A 14,417-nucleotide genomic window follows, 5' to 3' on the forward strand; every position below is an offset into this window, starting at 1 on the left:
GAGTTTATGCAGGATAACAGGAATTACAAGTATACTCGACGCTAGGGTAGACCCAGAGTCAAGGCCTCTGCTTAAATGAGATGGGGCCTGCCTTCCTGTGAAAGAATGACAGAAATTACCACCAGTAGCTGTCTAGGACTGGCTTTCTTAAAGCTGCAAATGAGTAGAGGAAGCTGGTCCAGCTGAGCAACCAGGATCTGGTCCTGCCATTGCAGGGTTCGGGACTGAGTCTGCAGAGCCAGGAGTGACTGGATTCTTCACTATAGGCTTATTTTACAGGTGAGGAAACTGAATCAGGAGACTTATCCACAGTTATACATTCTAGTTTGTGGTGACTGGGATTTGTGTACAGGCAACCTGACCCCGGTGATAGAAGCAAGGTCCGATGCTGTAAAGAGCAATGTTGCATAGCAACCTGGAATGTCAGGTCCATGAATCAAGGCAAATTGGAAGTGGTCAACCAAGAGATGGCAAGAGAGAACGTGGACATGCTAGGAATCAGTGAACTAAAATGGACTGGAATGGGTGAATTTAACTCAGATGACCATTATATCTACTACTGCGGGCAGGAATCCTTCAGAAGAAATGGAGTAGCCATCATGGTCAACAAAAGAGTCCGAAATGCAGTACTTGGATGCAATCTCAAAAACGACAGAATGATCTCTGTTCGTCTCCAAGGCAATCTGTTCAATATCACAGTTATCCAAATCTATGCCCCAACCAGTAATGCTGAAGAAGCTGAAGTTGAACGGTTTTATGAAGACCTATAAGACCTTTTAGAACTAACACCCAAAAAAGATGTCCTTTTCATTATAGGGGACTGGAATGTAAAAGTAGGAAGTCAAGAAACACCTGGAGTAACAGGCAAATTTGGCCTTGGAATGCAGAATGAAGCAGGGCAAAGACTAATAGAGTTTTGCCAAGAAAATGCACTGGTCATAGCAAACACCCTCTTCCAACAACATAAGAGAAGACTTTACACATGGACATCACCAGATGGTCAACACCAAAATCAGATTGATTATATTCTTTGCAGCCAAAGATGGAGAAGCTCTATAGAGTCAACAGAAACAAGACCAGGAGCTGACTGTGGATCAGATCATGAACTCCTTATTACCAAATTCAGACTTAAGTTGAAGAAAATAGGGAAAACCACTAGACCATTCAGGTTATGACTTAAATCAAATCTGTTATGATTCTACAGTGGAAGTGAGAAATAGATTTAAGGGACTAGATCTGATAGATAGAGTGCCCAGTGAACTATGGACGGAGGTTTGTGACATTGTACAGGAGACAGGGATCAAGACCATGCCCATTGGAAAGAAATGCAAAAAAGCAAAATGTCTGTCTGGGGAGGCCTTACAAATAGCTGTGAAAAGAAGAGAAGCGAAAAGCCAAGGAGAAAAGGAAAGATATAAGCATCTGAATGCAGATTTCCAAAGAAAAGCAAGAAGAGATAAGAAAGCCTTCTTCAGCTATCAGTGCAAAGAAATAGAGGAAAAGAACAGAATGGGAAAGACTAGAGATTTCTTCAAGAAAATTAGAGATACCAAGGGAACATTTCATGCAAAATGGGCTCGATAAAGGACAGAAATGGTATGGCCCTAACAGAAGCAGAAGATATTAAGAAGAGGTGGCAAGAATACACAGAACTGTACAAAATGACCTTCACAACCCAGATAATCATGATGGTGTGATCACTCACCTAGAGCCAGACATCCTGGAATGTGAAGTCAAGTGGGCATTGGAAAGCATCACTATGAACAAAGCTAGTGGAGGTGATGGAATTCCAGTTGAGCTGTTTCAAATCCTGAAAGATGATGCTGTGAAAGTGTTGCACTCAATATGCCAGCAAATTTGGAAGACTCAGCAGTGGCCACAGGACTGGAAAAGGTCAGTTTTCATTCCAATCCCAAAGAAAGGCAATGCCAAAGAATGCTCAAACTACCGCACAATTGCACTCATCTCACATGCTAGTAAAGTAATGCTCAAAATTCTCCAAGCCAGGCTTCAGCAATACATGAACCGTGAACTTCCAGATGTTCAAGCTGGTTTTAGAAAAGGCAGAGGAACCAGAGATCAAATTGCCAACATCCGCAGGATCATGGAAAAAGCAAGAGTTCCAGAAAAACATCTATTTCTGCTTTATTGACTATGCCAAAGCCTTTGCCTATGTGGATCACAGTAAACTGTGGAAATTTCTTCAAGAGATGGGAATACCAGACCACCTGACCTGCCTCTTGAGAAATCTGTATGCAGGTCAGGAAGCAACAGTTAGAACCTGGACTTGGAACAACAGACTGGTTCCAAATAGGAAAAGGAGTATGTCAAGGCTGTATATTGTCACCCTGCTTACTTAACTTCTATGCAGAGTACATCATGAGAAATGTGGGACTGGAAGAAGCAAGCACAAGCTGGAATCAAGATTGCTGGGAGAAATGTCAATAACCTCAGATATGCAGATGATACCACCGATATGGCAGAAAGTGAAGAGGAACTAAAAAGCCTCTTGATGAAGGTGAAAGAGGAGAGTGAAAAAGTTGGCCTAAAGCTCAACATTCAGAAAACGAAGATCATGGCATCCGGTCTCATCACTTCATGAGAAATAGATGGGGAAACAGTGTCAGACTTTATTTTTTAGGGCTCCAAAATAACTGCAGATGGTGACTGCAGCCATGAAATTAAAAGATGCTTACTCCTTGGAAGAAAAGTTATGACCAACCTAAATAGCATATTCAAAAGCAGAGACATAACTTTGCCAACAAAGGTCCATCTAGTCAAGGCTATGGTTTTTCCTGTGGTCATGTATGGATGTGAGAGTTGGACCATGAAGAAGGCTGAGCACCGAAGAATTGATGTTTGTGAACTGTGGTGTTGGAGAAGACTCTTGAGAGTCCCTTGGACTGCAAGGAGATCCAGCCAGCCCATTCTGAAGGAGATCAACCCTGGGATTTCTTTGGAAGGAATGATGCTAAAGCTGAAACTCCAATACTTTGGCCACCTCATGCGAAGAGTTGACTCATTAGAAAGGACTCTGATGCTGGGAGGGATTGGGGGCAGGAGGAGAAGGGGATGACAGGATGAAATGGCTGGATGGCATCACTGACTCGATGGACATGAGTCTGAGTGAACTCTGGGAGTTGGTGATAGACAGGGAGGCCTGGCGTGCTGCGATTCATGGGGTCGCAAGGAGTTGGACACAATTGAGCGACTGAACTGAACATGACCCCATAAAGTAGACTGTGGGAGAGGCCTCATGTTGGGTGGTCATACACCCAGGTGTGCATTCTGGGTGGATCATTCACCAACTGTGGGACTTTGGGCCAAACCCCTTACCTACTGGGATTCCCTGATGGCTCAGCTGGTAAAAAATCTGCCTGCAGTGCAGGAGACTTGGGTTTGAATCCTGGTTGGGGAAGATCACCTGGAGAAGGGAATGGCAACCCACTGCAGTAGTCTTGTCTGGAAAATCACATGGACGGAGGGGCCTCGTAGGCTCCTGTCCACGGGGTCACTAAGAGTCGGACACGATTGAGTGACTTCACTTTCACTTTTCAGTTTCATGCGTTGGAGAAGGAAATGGCAACCCACTCCAGTGTTCTTGCCTGGAGAATCCCAGGGGCCGGGGAGCCTGGTTGGCTGCCATCTATGGGGTCGCACAGAGTCGGACACGACTGAAGCGACGCAGCAGCAGCAGCAGTGAGGCTATAGGCTCTATGGCAGGGCTATTGGCAGCTTACCTCCAAGAGGATTTATGCCATGATGTGCCTCCCAGGTCTGCTGCTCCCAGTGCCCCTGCCTCTGCCGACCCATGCCTTCACTGTTCTGTTCTGTGTTGTGAAGTCGCTCAGTTGTGTCTGACTGTTTGCGACCCCATGGACTGTACTGGAGACCCTCAAACATGCAAGGCAGGTCTGGCCCAGTCTCTTGCGGGGGTCACTGCTCCTTTACCCTGGGTCCTGGTACACACAGCCTTTTTTTTTTTGTGCTCTTCAAGAGTTCGGTTTCTCCCAAGTCTTTGCCAAATGCCAAGGTTGGGAAGGCTGATGTGGAGCCTAGAACCTAGGCAACAGTGAGAGAACTTCTTTGGTATTAATTGTTCTCCAGTTTGTGGGTTGTCACCTGGTGAGATTGGGATTTGATTTTAATGTGTCTGCAGCCCTCCTGCCATATTCTTGCAGCTTCTCCTTTGTCCTAGAAGTTCCTACAAGACCTTCTAGAACTAACACCCCAAAAAGATAACCTTTTCATCACAGGAGACTGGAATGTAAAAGTAGGAAGTCAAGAAATACCTGGAGTAACAGGCAAGTTTCATCTTGGAGTGCAAAATGAAGCAGGGCAAAGCCTAACAGTTTGGGCAAGAGAACACACTGGTCGTAGTAAACACCCTCTTCTAACACCACAAGAAACTACTCTACACTTGGAAATCACCAGATGGTCAGTACCAAAATCATATTGATTATAAACATGTCAGCAAATTTGGAAAACTCACCAGTGGCCACAGGACTGGAAAAGGTCAGTTTTCATTCCAGTCCCAAAGAAAGGCAATGCCAAAGAATGCTCAAACTACCACACAATTGCACTCATCTCACATGCTAGTAAAGTAATGCTCAAAATTCTCCAAGCTAGGCTTCAGCAATACATGAACCATGAACTTCCAGATGTTCAAGCTGGTTTTAGAAAAGTCAGAGGAACCAGAGATCAAATTGCTAACATCCGCTGGATCATCAAAAAAGCAAGAGTGTTCCAGAAAAACATCTATTTCTGCTTTATTGACTATGCCAAAGCCTTTGGCTATGTGGATCATAATAAACTGTGGAAAATTCTGAAAGAGATGGGAATACCAGACCACCTGACCTGCCTCTTGAGAAACCTATATGCAGGTCAGGAAGCAGGTTAGAACTGGACATGGAACAACAAACAGAGTGGTTCCAAATAGGAAAAGGAGTACATCAAGGCTGTATATTCTCACCCTGTTTATTTTAACATATATGCAGAGTACATTAATGAGAAACACAGGGCTGGAGGAAGCACAAGCTGGAATCAAGATTGTGGGGAGAAATATCAAGAACCTCAGATATGCAGATGATACCACCCTTGTGGCAGAAAGTGAAGAAGAACTAAAGAGCCTCTTGATGAAAGTGAAAAGAGGAGAGTGAAAAAGTTGGCTTAAAGCTCAACATTCAGAAAACGAAGATCATGGCATCTGGTCCTATCACTTCATGGGAAATAGATGGGGAAACAGTGTCAGACTTTATTTTTCTGGGCTTCAAAATCACTGCAGATGGTGATTGCAGCCATGAAATTAAAAGACGCTTGCTACTTGGAAGGTAAGTTACGACCAACCTAGACAGCATATTCAAAAGCAGAGACATTATTTTGCCAACAAAGGTCCGTCTAGTCAAGGTTATGGTTTTTCCAGTAGTCCTGTATGGATGTGAGAGTTGGAGTACAAGGAAAGCTGAGCGCTGAGAAATTAATGCTTTTGAACTGTGGTGTTAGAGAAGACTCTCAAGAGTCCCTTGGACTGCAAGGAGATCCAATCAGTCCATCCTAAAGGAAATCAGTCCTGGGTGTTCTTTGGAGGGACTGATGTTGAAGCTGAAACTCCAATACTTTGGCCACCTCATGCGGAGAGCTGAGTCATTTGAAAAGACCCTGATGCTGGGTAAGTTTGAGAGCAGGAGGAGAAGGGGATGACAGAATGAGATTGTTGGATGGCATCACCGACACAATGGACATGGGTTTGGGTGGATTCCAGGAGTTGGTGATGGATCGGGAAGCCTGGCGTCCTGTGGTCCATGTGGTCGCCAAGAGTTGGACACGACTGAGCGACTGAACTGAACTAATGTATATTCCTTGCTGCTGAAGATGCAGAAGCTCTTTACAGTCAGCAAAAACAAGACCTGAAGTTTACCCTGGCTCAGATCATGACTCCTTATTCCAAAACTCAGGCTTAAATTGAATAAAGTAGGGGAAACCACTTGGCCATTCAGATATAGTGGTTATGACAATACGGTAGAGGTGATGAATAGATTCAAGGGATTAGATCTGTTAGACTGAAAAACTATGGAAGAAGGTTTGTAACATTGTGTAGGAAGTAGTGACTAAAACCATCCCAAAGAAAAATGCAAGAAGGCAAAGTGGTTTTCTAGGGAGACCTTTACAAATAGCTGAGAAAAGAAGTGAAAGGCGAAGGAGAAAAGGAAAGATAAACCTAGCTGAATGCAGAGTTTCAGAAAACATTCAGGAGATAAGAGTCTTAAGTGAAAAGTGCAAGGAAATAGAGAAAAACAATAGAATGGGAAAGACTAGCTAGAGATCTTCAAGAAAATTGGAGATACCAAGGGAAAATTTGATGCAAGGATGGGCACAATAAAGGACAAAAACAGCAAGGACCTGACATTAGCAGAAGAAATTAAGAAGAGGTGGCAAGAATACACAGAAGAACTACACAAAAAAGGTCTTAATGACCCAGATAACCACGATGGTGTGATCACTCACTTAGAGGTAGACATCCTAGAGAATGAAATCAAGTGGGTCTTAGGAGGCATCACTATAAACAAAGCTAGTGAAGATGTTGGAATTCCAGCTAAACTATTTAAAATTGTAAAAGATGATTCTGTAAAAGTGCTGTACTGAATATGTCAGCAAATTTAGAAAACTCAGCAGTAGTCACAGAGCTGAGAAATGTCACTTTTCATTGCAGTGCCAAAGAAAGTAAGTGAAAGTGAAGTCACTCAGTCGTGTCCAACTCTTTGCGACCCCATGGACTGTACCTTACCAGGCTTCTCCCTCCATGGAATTCTCCAGGCAAGAGTACTGGAGTGGATTGCCATTTCCTTCTCCAGGGGAGCTTCCCAACTCAGGGATCGAACCTGGGTCTCCTGCATTCCAGGCAGACGCTTTAACCTCTGAGCCACCAGGGAAGCAGGGCAATGCCAAAGAATGTTCAAACTACTGTACAATTGAGCTTATTTCATATGTTAGCAAAGTAAAGCTCAAAATGCTTCAAGTTACGCTTCAGCAGTATGTGAACTTGAGAACTTCCAGATAGATGAACAAGCTGGTTTAAAAAAGGCAGAAACCGTAGGTCAAATTGCCAGCATTCATTGGATCAAAACATCTGCTTCATTGACTAGGCTAAAGCCTTTGTGTGGATCACAACAAACTGGAAAATTTTTAAAACAGATGGGAATACCAGACCACCTTACTTGTCTTGTGAAAAACCTGTATGCAAGTCAAGAAGCAACAGTTAGAACCAGACATGAAACAACAGACTGGTTCAAAATTGAGAAAGGAGTACATCAAGGCCGATATTATCACTCTGCTTATCTAACTTATATTCAGAGTATATCATGCAAAATGCTGAACTGGATGAATCAGAAACTGGAGTACGTCAAGGCTGTATATTGTCACCCTGCTTATTTAACTTCTGTGCAGAGTACATCACGAGAAACGCTGGGCTGGAAGAAGCACAAGCAGGAATCAAGATTGCTGAGAGAAATATCAATAACCTCAGGTATGCAGATGACAACACCTTTATGGCAGAAAGTGAGGAGGAACTAAAGAGTGTCTTGATGAAAGTGAGAGAGGAGAGTGAAAAAGTTGGCTTAAAGCTCAACATTCAGAAAACTAAGATCATGGCATCTGGTCCCATCACTTCATGGGAAATAGATGGGGAAACAGTGGAAACAGTGTCAGACTTTCTTTTTTGGGGCTCCAAAATCACTGCAGATGGTGATTGCAGCCATGAAATTAAAAGATGCTTACTCCTTGGAAGGAAAGTTATGATCAACCTAGATAGCATATTGAAAAGCAGAGACATTACTTTGCCAACAAAGGTCCATCTAAGGCTGTGGTTTTTCCAGTGGTCCTGTATGGATGTGAGAGTTGGACTGTGAAGAAAGCTGAGCACCGAAGAATTGATGCTTTTGAACTGTGGTGTTGGAGAAGACTCTTGAGAATCCCTGGGACTGCAAGGAGATCCAACCAGTCCATTCTAAAGGAGATCAGTCCTGGGTGTTCTTTGGAAGGACTGATACTAAAGCTGAAACTCCAATACTTTGGCCACCTCATGTGAAGAGTTGACTCGTTGGAAAAGACTGATGCTGGGAGGGATTGGGGACAGGAGGAGAAGGGGACGACAGAGGATGAGATGGCTGGATGGCATCACCAACTCTATGGACATGAGTTTGAGTGAACCCCGGGAGTTGGTGATGGACAGGGAGGCCTGGCGTGCTGTGATTCATGGGGTCGCAAAGAGTCGGATGTGACTGAGCGACTGAACTGAAGAAGTATCAACAGCCTCAGATATGCAGATGATACCAATCTGATGGCAGAAAGCGAAGAGGAACCAAGAGCCTCTTGATGAAAGAGGAGTGCAAAAGTTGGCTCAAAACTCGGCATTCAGAAAACTAAGATCATGGCACCTGGTCTCATCACTTCGTGGCAATTAGATGGAGGAAAATGTGGAAACAGTGACAGATTTCATGTTCTTGGACTCTAAAATCACTGTGGATGGTGACTGCAGCCATCAAATTAAAAGACATTTAACCCCTTGGAAGAAAAGCTATAACAATCCTAGATAATGTTTAAAGAAGCAGAGACATCACTTTGCTGACAAAAGTCCATATAATCAAAGGTATAGTTTTTCCAGTGTCAGATATGGATATGAGAGTTGGACCATAAAAAAGGCTGAGTGCGGAAGAGTTGCTGCTTTCAAATTGTGCTGGAGAAGACTCTTGAGAGTCCCTTAGACAGCAAAGAGATCAAACTAGTCAGTCTTACAGGAAATCAGCCCTAAATATTCATTGGAAGGAGTGATGTTGAAACTGAAGCTTCAATACTTTGGCCACCTGATGCGAAGAGCCAACTGACTCATATTGGAAAAGACCCTGATGCTGGGAAAGATTGAGGGCAGGAGAAGAGGGCAACAGAGAATGAGATGGTTGGATAGCATCATTGAGTCAGTAGACATGAGTTTGTGCGAACTCTGCGAGATAGTGAAGAACAGGGAAACCTGATGTGCTGTAGTCCATGGGGTTGCAGGGTTGGACATTACTTAGTGACTGAACCAACAGCATGGTGCATTTTTTTCCTTTGATTTGGAACATTTCCCCAGCCTTGTGTTTTTTTGTTTTTGTTTTTTTGGCTGCTCTGGTTCAAAATCACTGCAGATGATGACTGCAGCCATGAAATAAAAAGACGCTTACTCCTTGGAAGGAAAGTTATGACCAACCTAGATAGCATATTGAAAAGCAGAGACATTACTTTGCCAACAAAGGTCCATCTAGTCAAGGTTATGGTTTTTCCAGTAGTCATGTATGGATGTGAGAGTTGGACAGTGAAGAAAGCTGAGCGCCGAAGAATTGATGCTTTTGAACTGTGGTGTTGGAGAAGACTCTCGAGAGTCCCTTGGACTGCAAGGAGATCCAACCAGTCTATCCTAAAAGAGATCAGTCCTGGGTGTTCATTGGAAGGAGTGATACTGAAGCTGAAACTCCAATACTTCGGCCACTTCATGCGAAGAGTAGACTCATTGGAAAAGACCCCGATGCTGGGAAGGATTGGGGGCAGGAGGAGAAGACGACAGAGGATGAGATGGCTGGATGGTATCACCGACTTGATGGACATGGGTTTGGGTAGACTCCGGGAGTTGGTGATGGACAGGGAGGCCTGGTGTGCTGCTGTCCATGGAGTCGCAAAGAGTCGAACATGACTGAGCGACTGAACTGAACTGAATGGTTCTTCCTTCAGCCAGTTTTTCTAAGACTGCAAAATAATTTCAGCCACAGCACTTTACACAAATACTAGTCAGCACTTGACGTGGATTATACTGTAATCAAGATCCATTTTCCCTTCTCCCATTCATTCATCTAGTTTGTTATTAGTATAGACTCAGTGATTCCTTTGTATTTTTTTTGTAGCTTAAAGGTATGTTGACATAGAGCTCATTCTTTTGTCCATTAGTTCTGTGTTTTTCAAACTTTTCTGCCCATAGTCAATAAGTATTGATAAAAATGTTTTTCATTGAGTTAACACATGTATATGCATATGTGACCTTTCACATATGCGTATACATATATCAGCATTTCACAAAATAACTTTACAATGAAGGATGCGCATTGTTTTATTTAGTTTTTAAGGTTGGTTATGGTCACTAAGTTAGATTTGTATCTCAGAAGAGTTTTAAAATCACTGTCCTGTGCTATATTGCCATGTAGAGGTGCCCTTTGATTTCTTCTCTTTTCATTGTTTCTTTCCTTTTTTAAACTTTCTAATATGGAACATTACAAATATACAGAAGTAGATAATCAGAGCATTTAATCCATAAAATGTTAGTATGTGTCTCTAAAAGGTAAGGGTTTTAAAAAAATATATCAACATACCAATAATAGTTACTTAATATCATGTTTCTAGTTAGTGTTTAAGTGAATGGAAATGGTTATCCTAAATGCTTTACTGGAGTTAGTTTGTTCAAATCAGGATGAAATACAGTTCACACGTTGCATTACAATTTGACCCTTGAACAACATGGGTTTGAACTCTGAATTCACTTATATGCAGATTTTTAATGCATGGACTTCCCAGGTGGCTTATTGGTAAAGACCTGCCAAGCAGGAGACATGGGTTTGATCCTTGGGACCGGAACGTCCTGGAGGAGGAAATGGCAACCTACTTCAGTATTCGAAATCACATGGACAGAGGAGCCTGGCAGGCTACAATCCATGGGGTCACAAAAGAGTCAAACATGACTGAGTGACTCAGAAATAACACTTTAGTAATATACTGTTCAAGGTTAATTGAATCCATGGTGCAGAATCTTGGATATGGAAGTACTGGTGACTAAGTTATATTCGGATTATATTGGTATATTCAACTAGGCAGAAAGTTAGTGCTCTAACCCCTGTGTGTTGTTCAGAATTTGATTGTAATTAGTGTCTTGTGTTTTTTTTTTTTCAGTCATCACCTCCTTTTGGTTTAAAATGTCTTTGAAAATCATATGTTTTTACTGAAGTACTTTATTCTGTATGATGGTTTTTTCGAGATATAATGGACATACAGCACTGTACAGTTTTAAGGTGTATAGCATGGTGATTTTTAAAAGATTCTGACATACAATTGGTATATCTTGTGTCTTTTAAAACCTGTAAAGAATTCCTCGGAGAAGGCAGTGGCACCCTACCCCAGTACTCTTGCCTGGAATATCCCATGGACGGAGGAGCCTAGTAGGCTGCAGTCCATGAGGTCGCTAAGAGTTGGATACGACTGAGCGACTTCACTTTCACTTTTCATTTTCATGCGTTGGAGAAGGAAATGGCAACCCACTCCAGTGTTCTTGCCTGGAGAATCCCAGGGGCGGGGGAGCCTGGTGGGCTGCCGTCTATGAGGTCGCACAGAGTCGGACACGACTGAAGTGACTTAGCAGCAGCGAATTCCTATTTTAAATAGATTCTTGCTGTATATAGACAGTTGTTCACTGAATGAAGTAATGAATGTGTTGTGCTTTTAGGTTCGGCGTTGGGCTATCCTGACTGCAAGAAACTTGGGGAAAGTGGATAGAGATGATTACTATGACTTACAGGAGGTTTTGACTTGCCTTTTTAAAGTTATTGAGTTGGGACTTTTAGAAAACCCAGACATTTATACTTCTTCTGTTCTTGAGAAGGGTAAACTGGTTCTTCTGCCTTCACACATGTATGATACTGCCAACTACAAAAACTATTGGTTAGGTGAGTATTGTTGCTATACAAATAGCAATTAGTATTTTCCAGTAGTGTTTTTTTTAAGCCTACAGTAATCTGGCACTTTTTTTTATTTTTTAATTGGCAGATAGTTGCTTTATACTGTGTTAGTTTTTGCCAGATATAGACGTGATCCAGTAGTTCTTACAGTTATCCAGCAAAAGTTGTCTCATTTGGTAACCTGATCGGAATTGCTAAATAAGAGATTTCGTAGTTTCCAGTTCTTGTTCTGTCATTAAATTGACCATTACAACATCTCTTTTTAAATACTTTTTATCATAGAAATCATCTGTATAACAAGTATCTTTTGAAGTATGGCAAGTAGATCTTTTATTTAAGGCATTATTAAATGTAACAAAATATTATCATAGCAACTGACTTTAAAAGATTTTGATCTATTGGTAAAAGGAGGTTTCATACTTCTTTTCCTAGCTGTAAAATATTTCCTGGCAGAAAGAGGTTAACTTTGGTTTTCAACAAATTCTATACTGAACTTAAAATAGTTCTGTCCTATTCATTGATTCAGAGTCTTGGTCATGTGTATATTTGGCAGTGATTGGTACTTGAAATATGATGATCTTAAAACTTAAGGGATCTTCAATTTTATGAGATTAAATTGTGTGTAGTCATTTGGGAAATCGCTTTTTAACAAAGTTCGTAGTATTTTCCCTTTTATTCAGTCTAAAGTTCTGTTCTTGGGAGCAGTTGTATGTGAATGTCTCAGACTTTAGTGTCTAAGGCACTGGATTATATTTTGCCTCATCTTACTGCCATGTTATTATTCTGCCAACTAAACCAGAGAAGACTTGAGAACAGCATTAATGTCATCAGTTCAAGCAAACTATATGTGGTCTTACAGGTATTTGCATGCTGCTTACCATTCTTGAGGAGCAAGCCATGGATTCACTGTTGTTGGGCTCAGATAAACAGAATGATTTTATGCAGTCAATACTTCATACCATGGAGAGGCAGTCAAATGGTAATAAACTTTATTTGCTGAATTTTGTGATGGTGGTGCACTTTAAAATTACTAGAGTCACTGTAAGAATTTGGATATATGATATGGAGGAAAGAATGAACACTTTATGGTTTTTGTCACGTTCAGAATGTTAAATTAGAAAGGATCTTTAGAGTTTAACTCAGCACCTTATTTTCATAAGAGACTGAAGCCCAGAGGTGTTAACTTTCTCACATTGCAATACCCAATTAGTAGTAGAATGAAGACTAGTCTAGAACCCAAGGGAGGTGAATTTCTAATAATGTGATAGTAAATGTATGCAGAAAGATTCTGCTGTCCCATACCTCACTTTGGCTTGGTTTTTCATTTCACTTCGGTTTTATGTGGTAACACTGTCCAACACAGTGACTGCCAGCCAAATGTGATTGTTTAAATTTATACTAAGGAAACTTAAAAATTCAGGTTTTCAGTCCCATTAGCTGTAACTTCAAGAGCTCAGTGGCCACATGTGCCTGGCTGCTACCATATTAAACTGGGCAGACAGTGAGCCATTTGTATCATCACAGGAAGTTCCCTTGGACAGTGCTGCTCAGATAGCCTAATAAACAGGGTCTAAAATTGTATTTGTTAGTAGAGGCCAGCTTGGTTCTATCAGGCTTATCAGTGAGAGTCTGTACTAGTGTTTCCAATCTTAACCTTCTTTATGAAGGAATGAATCATCAAAGACCAAGCATGCCAAATCCTGTGAAAATACAATTTTTTACCCACTTTCACTTCTCTTTAGGCAACTTCGGTATAGATACAAATTCTTTTGTGGAGAATTTTAAAAGAAATATGTAACTGTTACTGTTTCTTTGATCACATGTGTTTTCTTGTGAGATTATTTCTGATCAAGGTTATTACTAATTCACTTAGCAGAATTTACTAAGTAATTTGTTCTTTCCCAGTGCTTTGCACGTGCATTTCTATTCTCTCTGTTAATCCAGCTCCCCTAACATGCTTCAGAATGAGTCACCTCTTTAGGAAACTTTCTGTAATTGTCTTTACCTTACTGATGACTTCGTATTTGAGAGCTTGCTAGACAAAAGATAGCTGCAGTGTAGGATAAAAAAAGTATATGAGAAGTTCTACACAAATGACTATGATTTTTTTTTTAAAGTAGAGTCTAAGAGCCCTGAAGGAAATAAAGCAGAAAGTTCTTGGGTTGTCAGAGATTGTGTGTGTGAGACCACTTACTCCAAAGAGTACTGTGAAAGGTCGAATGACTGGGAGTGTTTGCTGCAGGGGGAGGTATTTGAGCTGAACTGTAAGGAAGGAAAAGAAACTTTTTTTTTTGGTTTGGTGGCACTAATAGTGAAACTGTTCTATCTAGTTCTTGGGAAAAGCCAGCAATCCTTTTTTTTTTTTTTTCTGTAGATGGTGTATCTTTATTTTCGTATGGAAAAATAAATCTGAGAAGAATAGAGTAAGATCTTACAAGTGCTTGACTGAGAACTTTGAATTTCCTTAGAAAACAGTGAGGAACAGTTTAAGGTCTACGAGTGGGTCAGTGTTTTGCCACTGCACATAGAGAAGAGGGAAACGACTGGATGCCAGAGGATGGGAGTAGTGACCATTCCTGCCAGGTGGATGGAATGGAAATAACAAGGCCACATTGAGACAGGGGTGGATGAAAAGAGTGCATCTCTGCTTGTCCAGTGCCTCAGGGGTTC

At 41.6% G+C, this 14,417-nt stretch overlaps 1 protein-coding gene and 1 non-coding gene across 2 annotated transcripts in view; one reads left to right on the forward strand and one right to left on the reverse strand.

Annotated features, from left to right (window-relative positions):
* Window positions 1–14,417, forward strand: part of SETX (senataxin) — a 75,814-nt gene that overhangs the window by 13,540 nt on the left and 47,857 nt on the right. The window contains exons 4-5 of the mRNA XM_068964932.1: window positions 11,516–11,735; window positions 12,607–12,726. Of these exons, the coding sequence (XP_068821033.1) occupies window positions 11,516–11,735; window positions 12,607–12,726 (340 nt within the window). The remainder of the gene's footprint in view (window positions 1–11,515; window positions 11,736–12,606; window positions 12,727–14,417) is intronic.
* TRNAS-GGA (transfer RNA serine (anticodon GGA)) lies at window positions 6,857–6,929 on the reverse strand. Its single transcript has one exon. It is a non-coding gene; the product is annotated as a tRNA-Ser (tRNA).

The sequence above is a fragment of the Capricornis sumatraensis genome, chromosome 1, assembly GCF_032405125.1.
Source record: "Capricornis sumatraensis isolate serow.1 chromosome 1, serow.2, whole genome shotgun sequence".
Classification (NCBI taxonomy): Eukaryota; Metazoa; Chordata; class Mammalia; order Artiodactyla; family Bovidae; genus Capricornis; species Capricornis sumatraensis.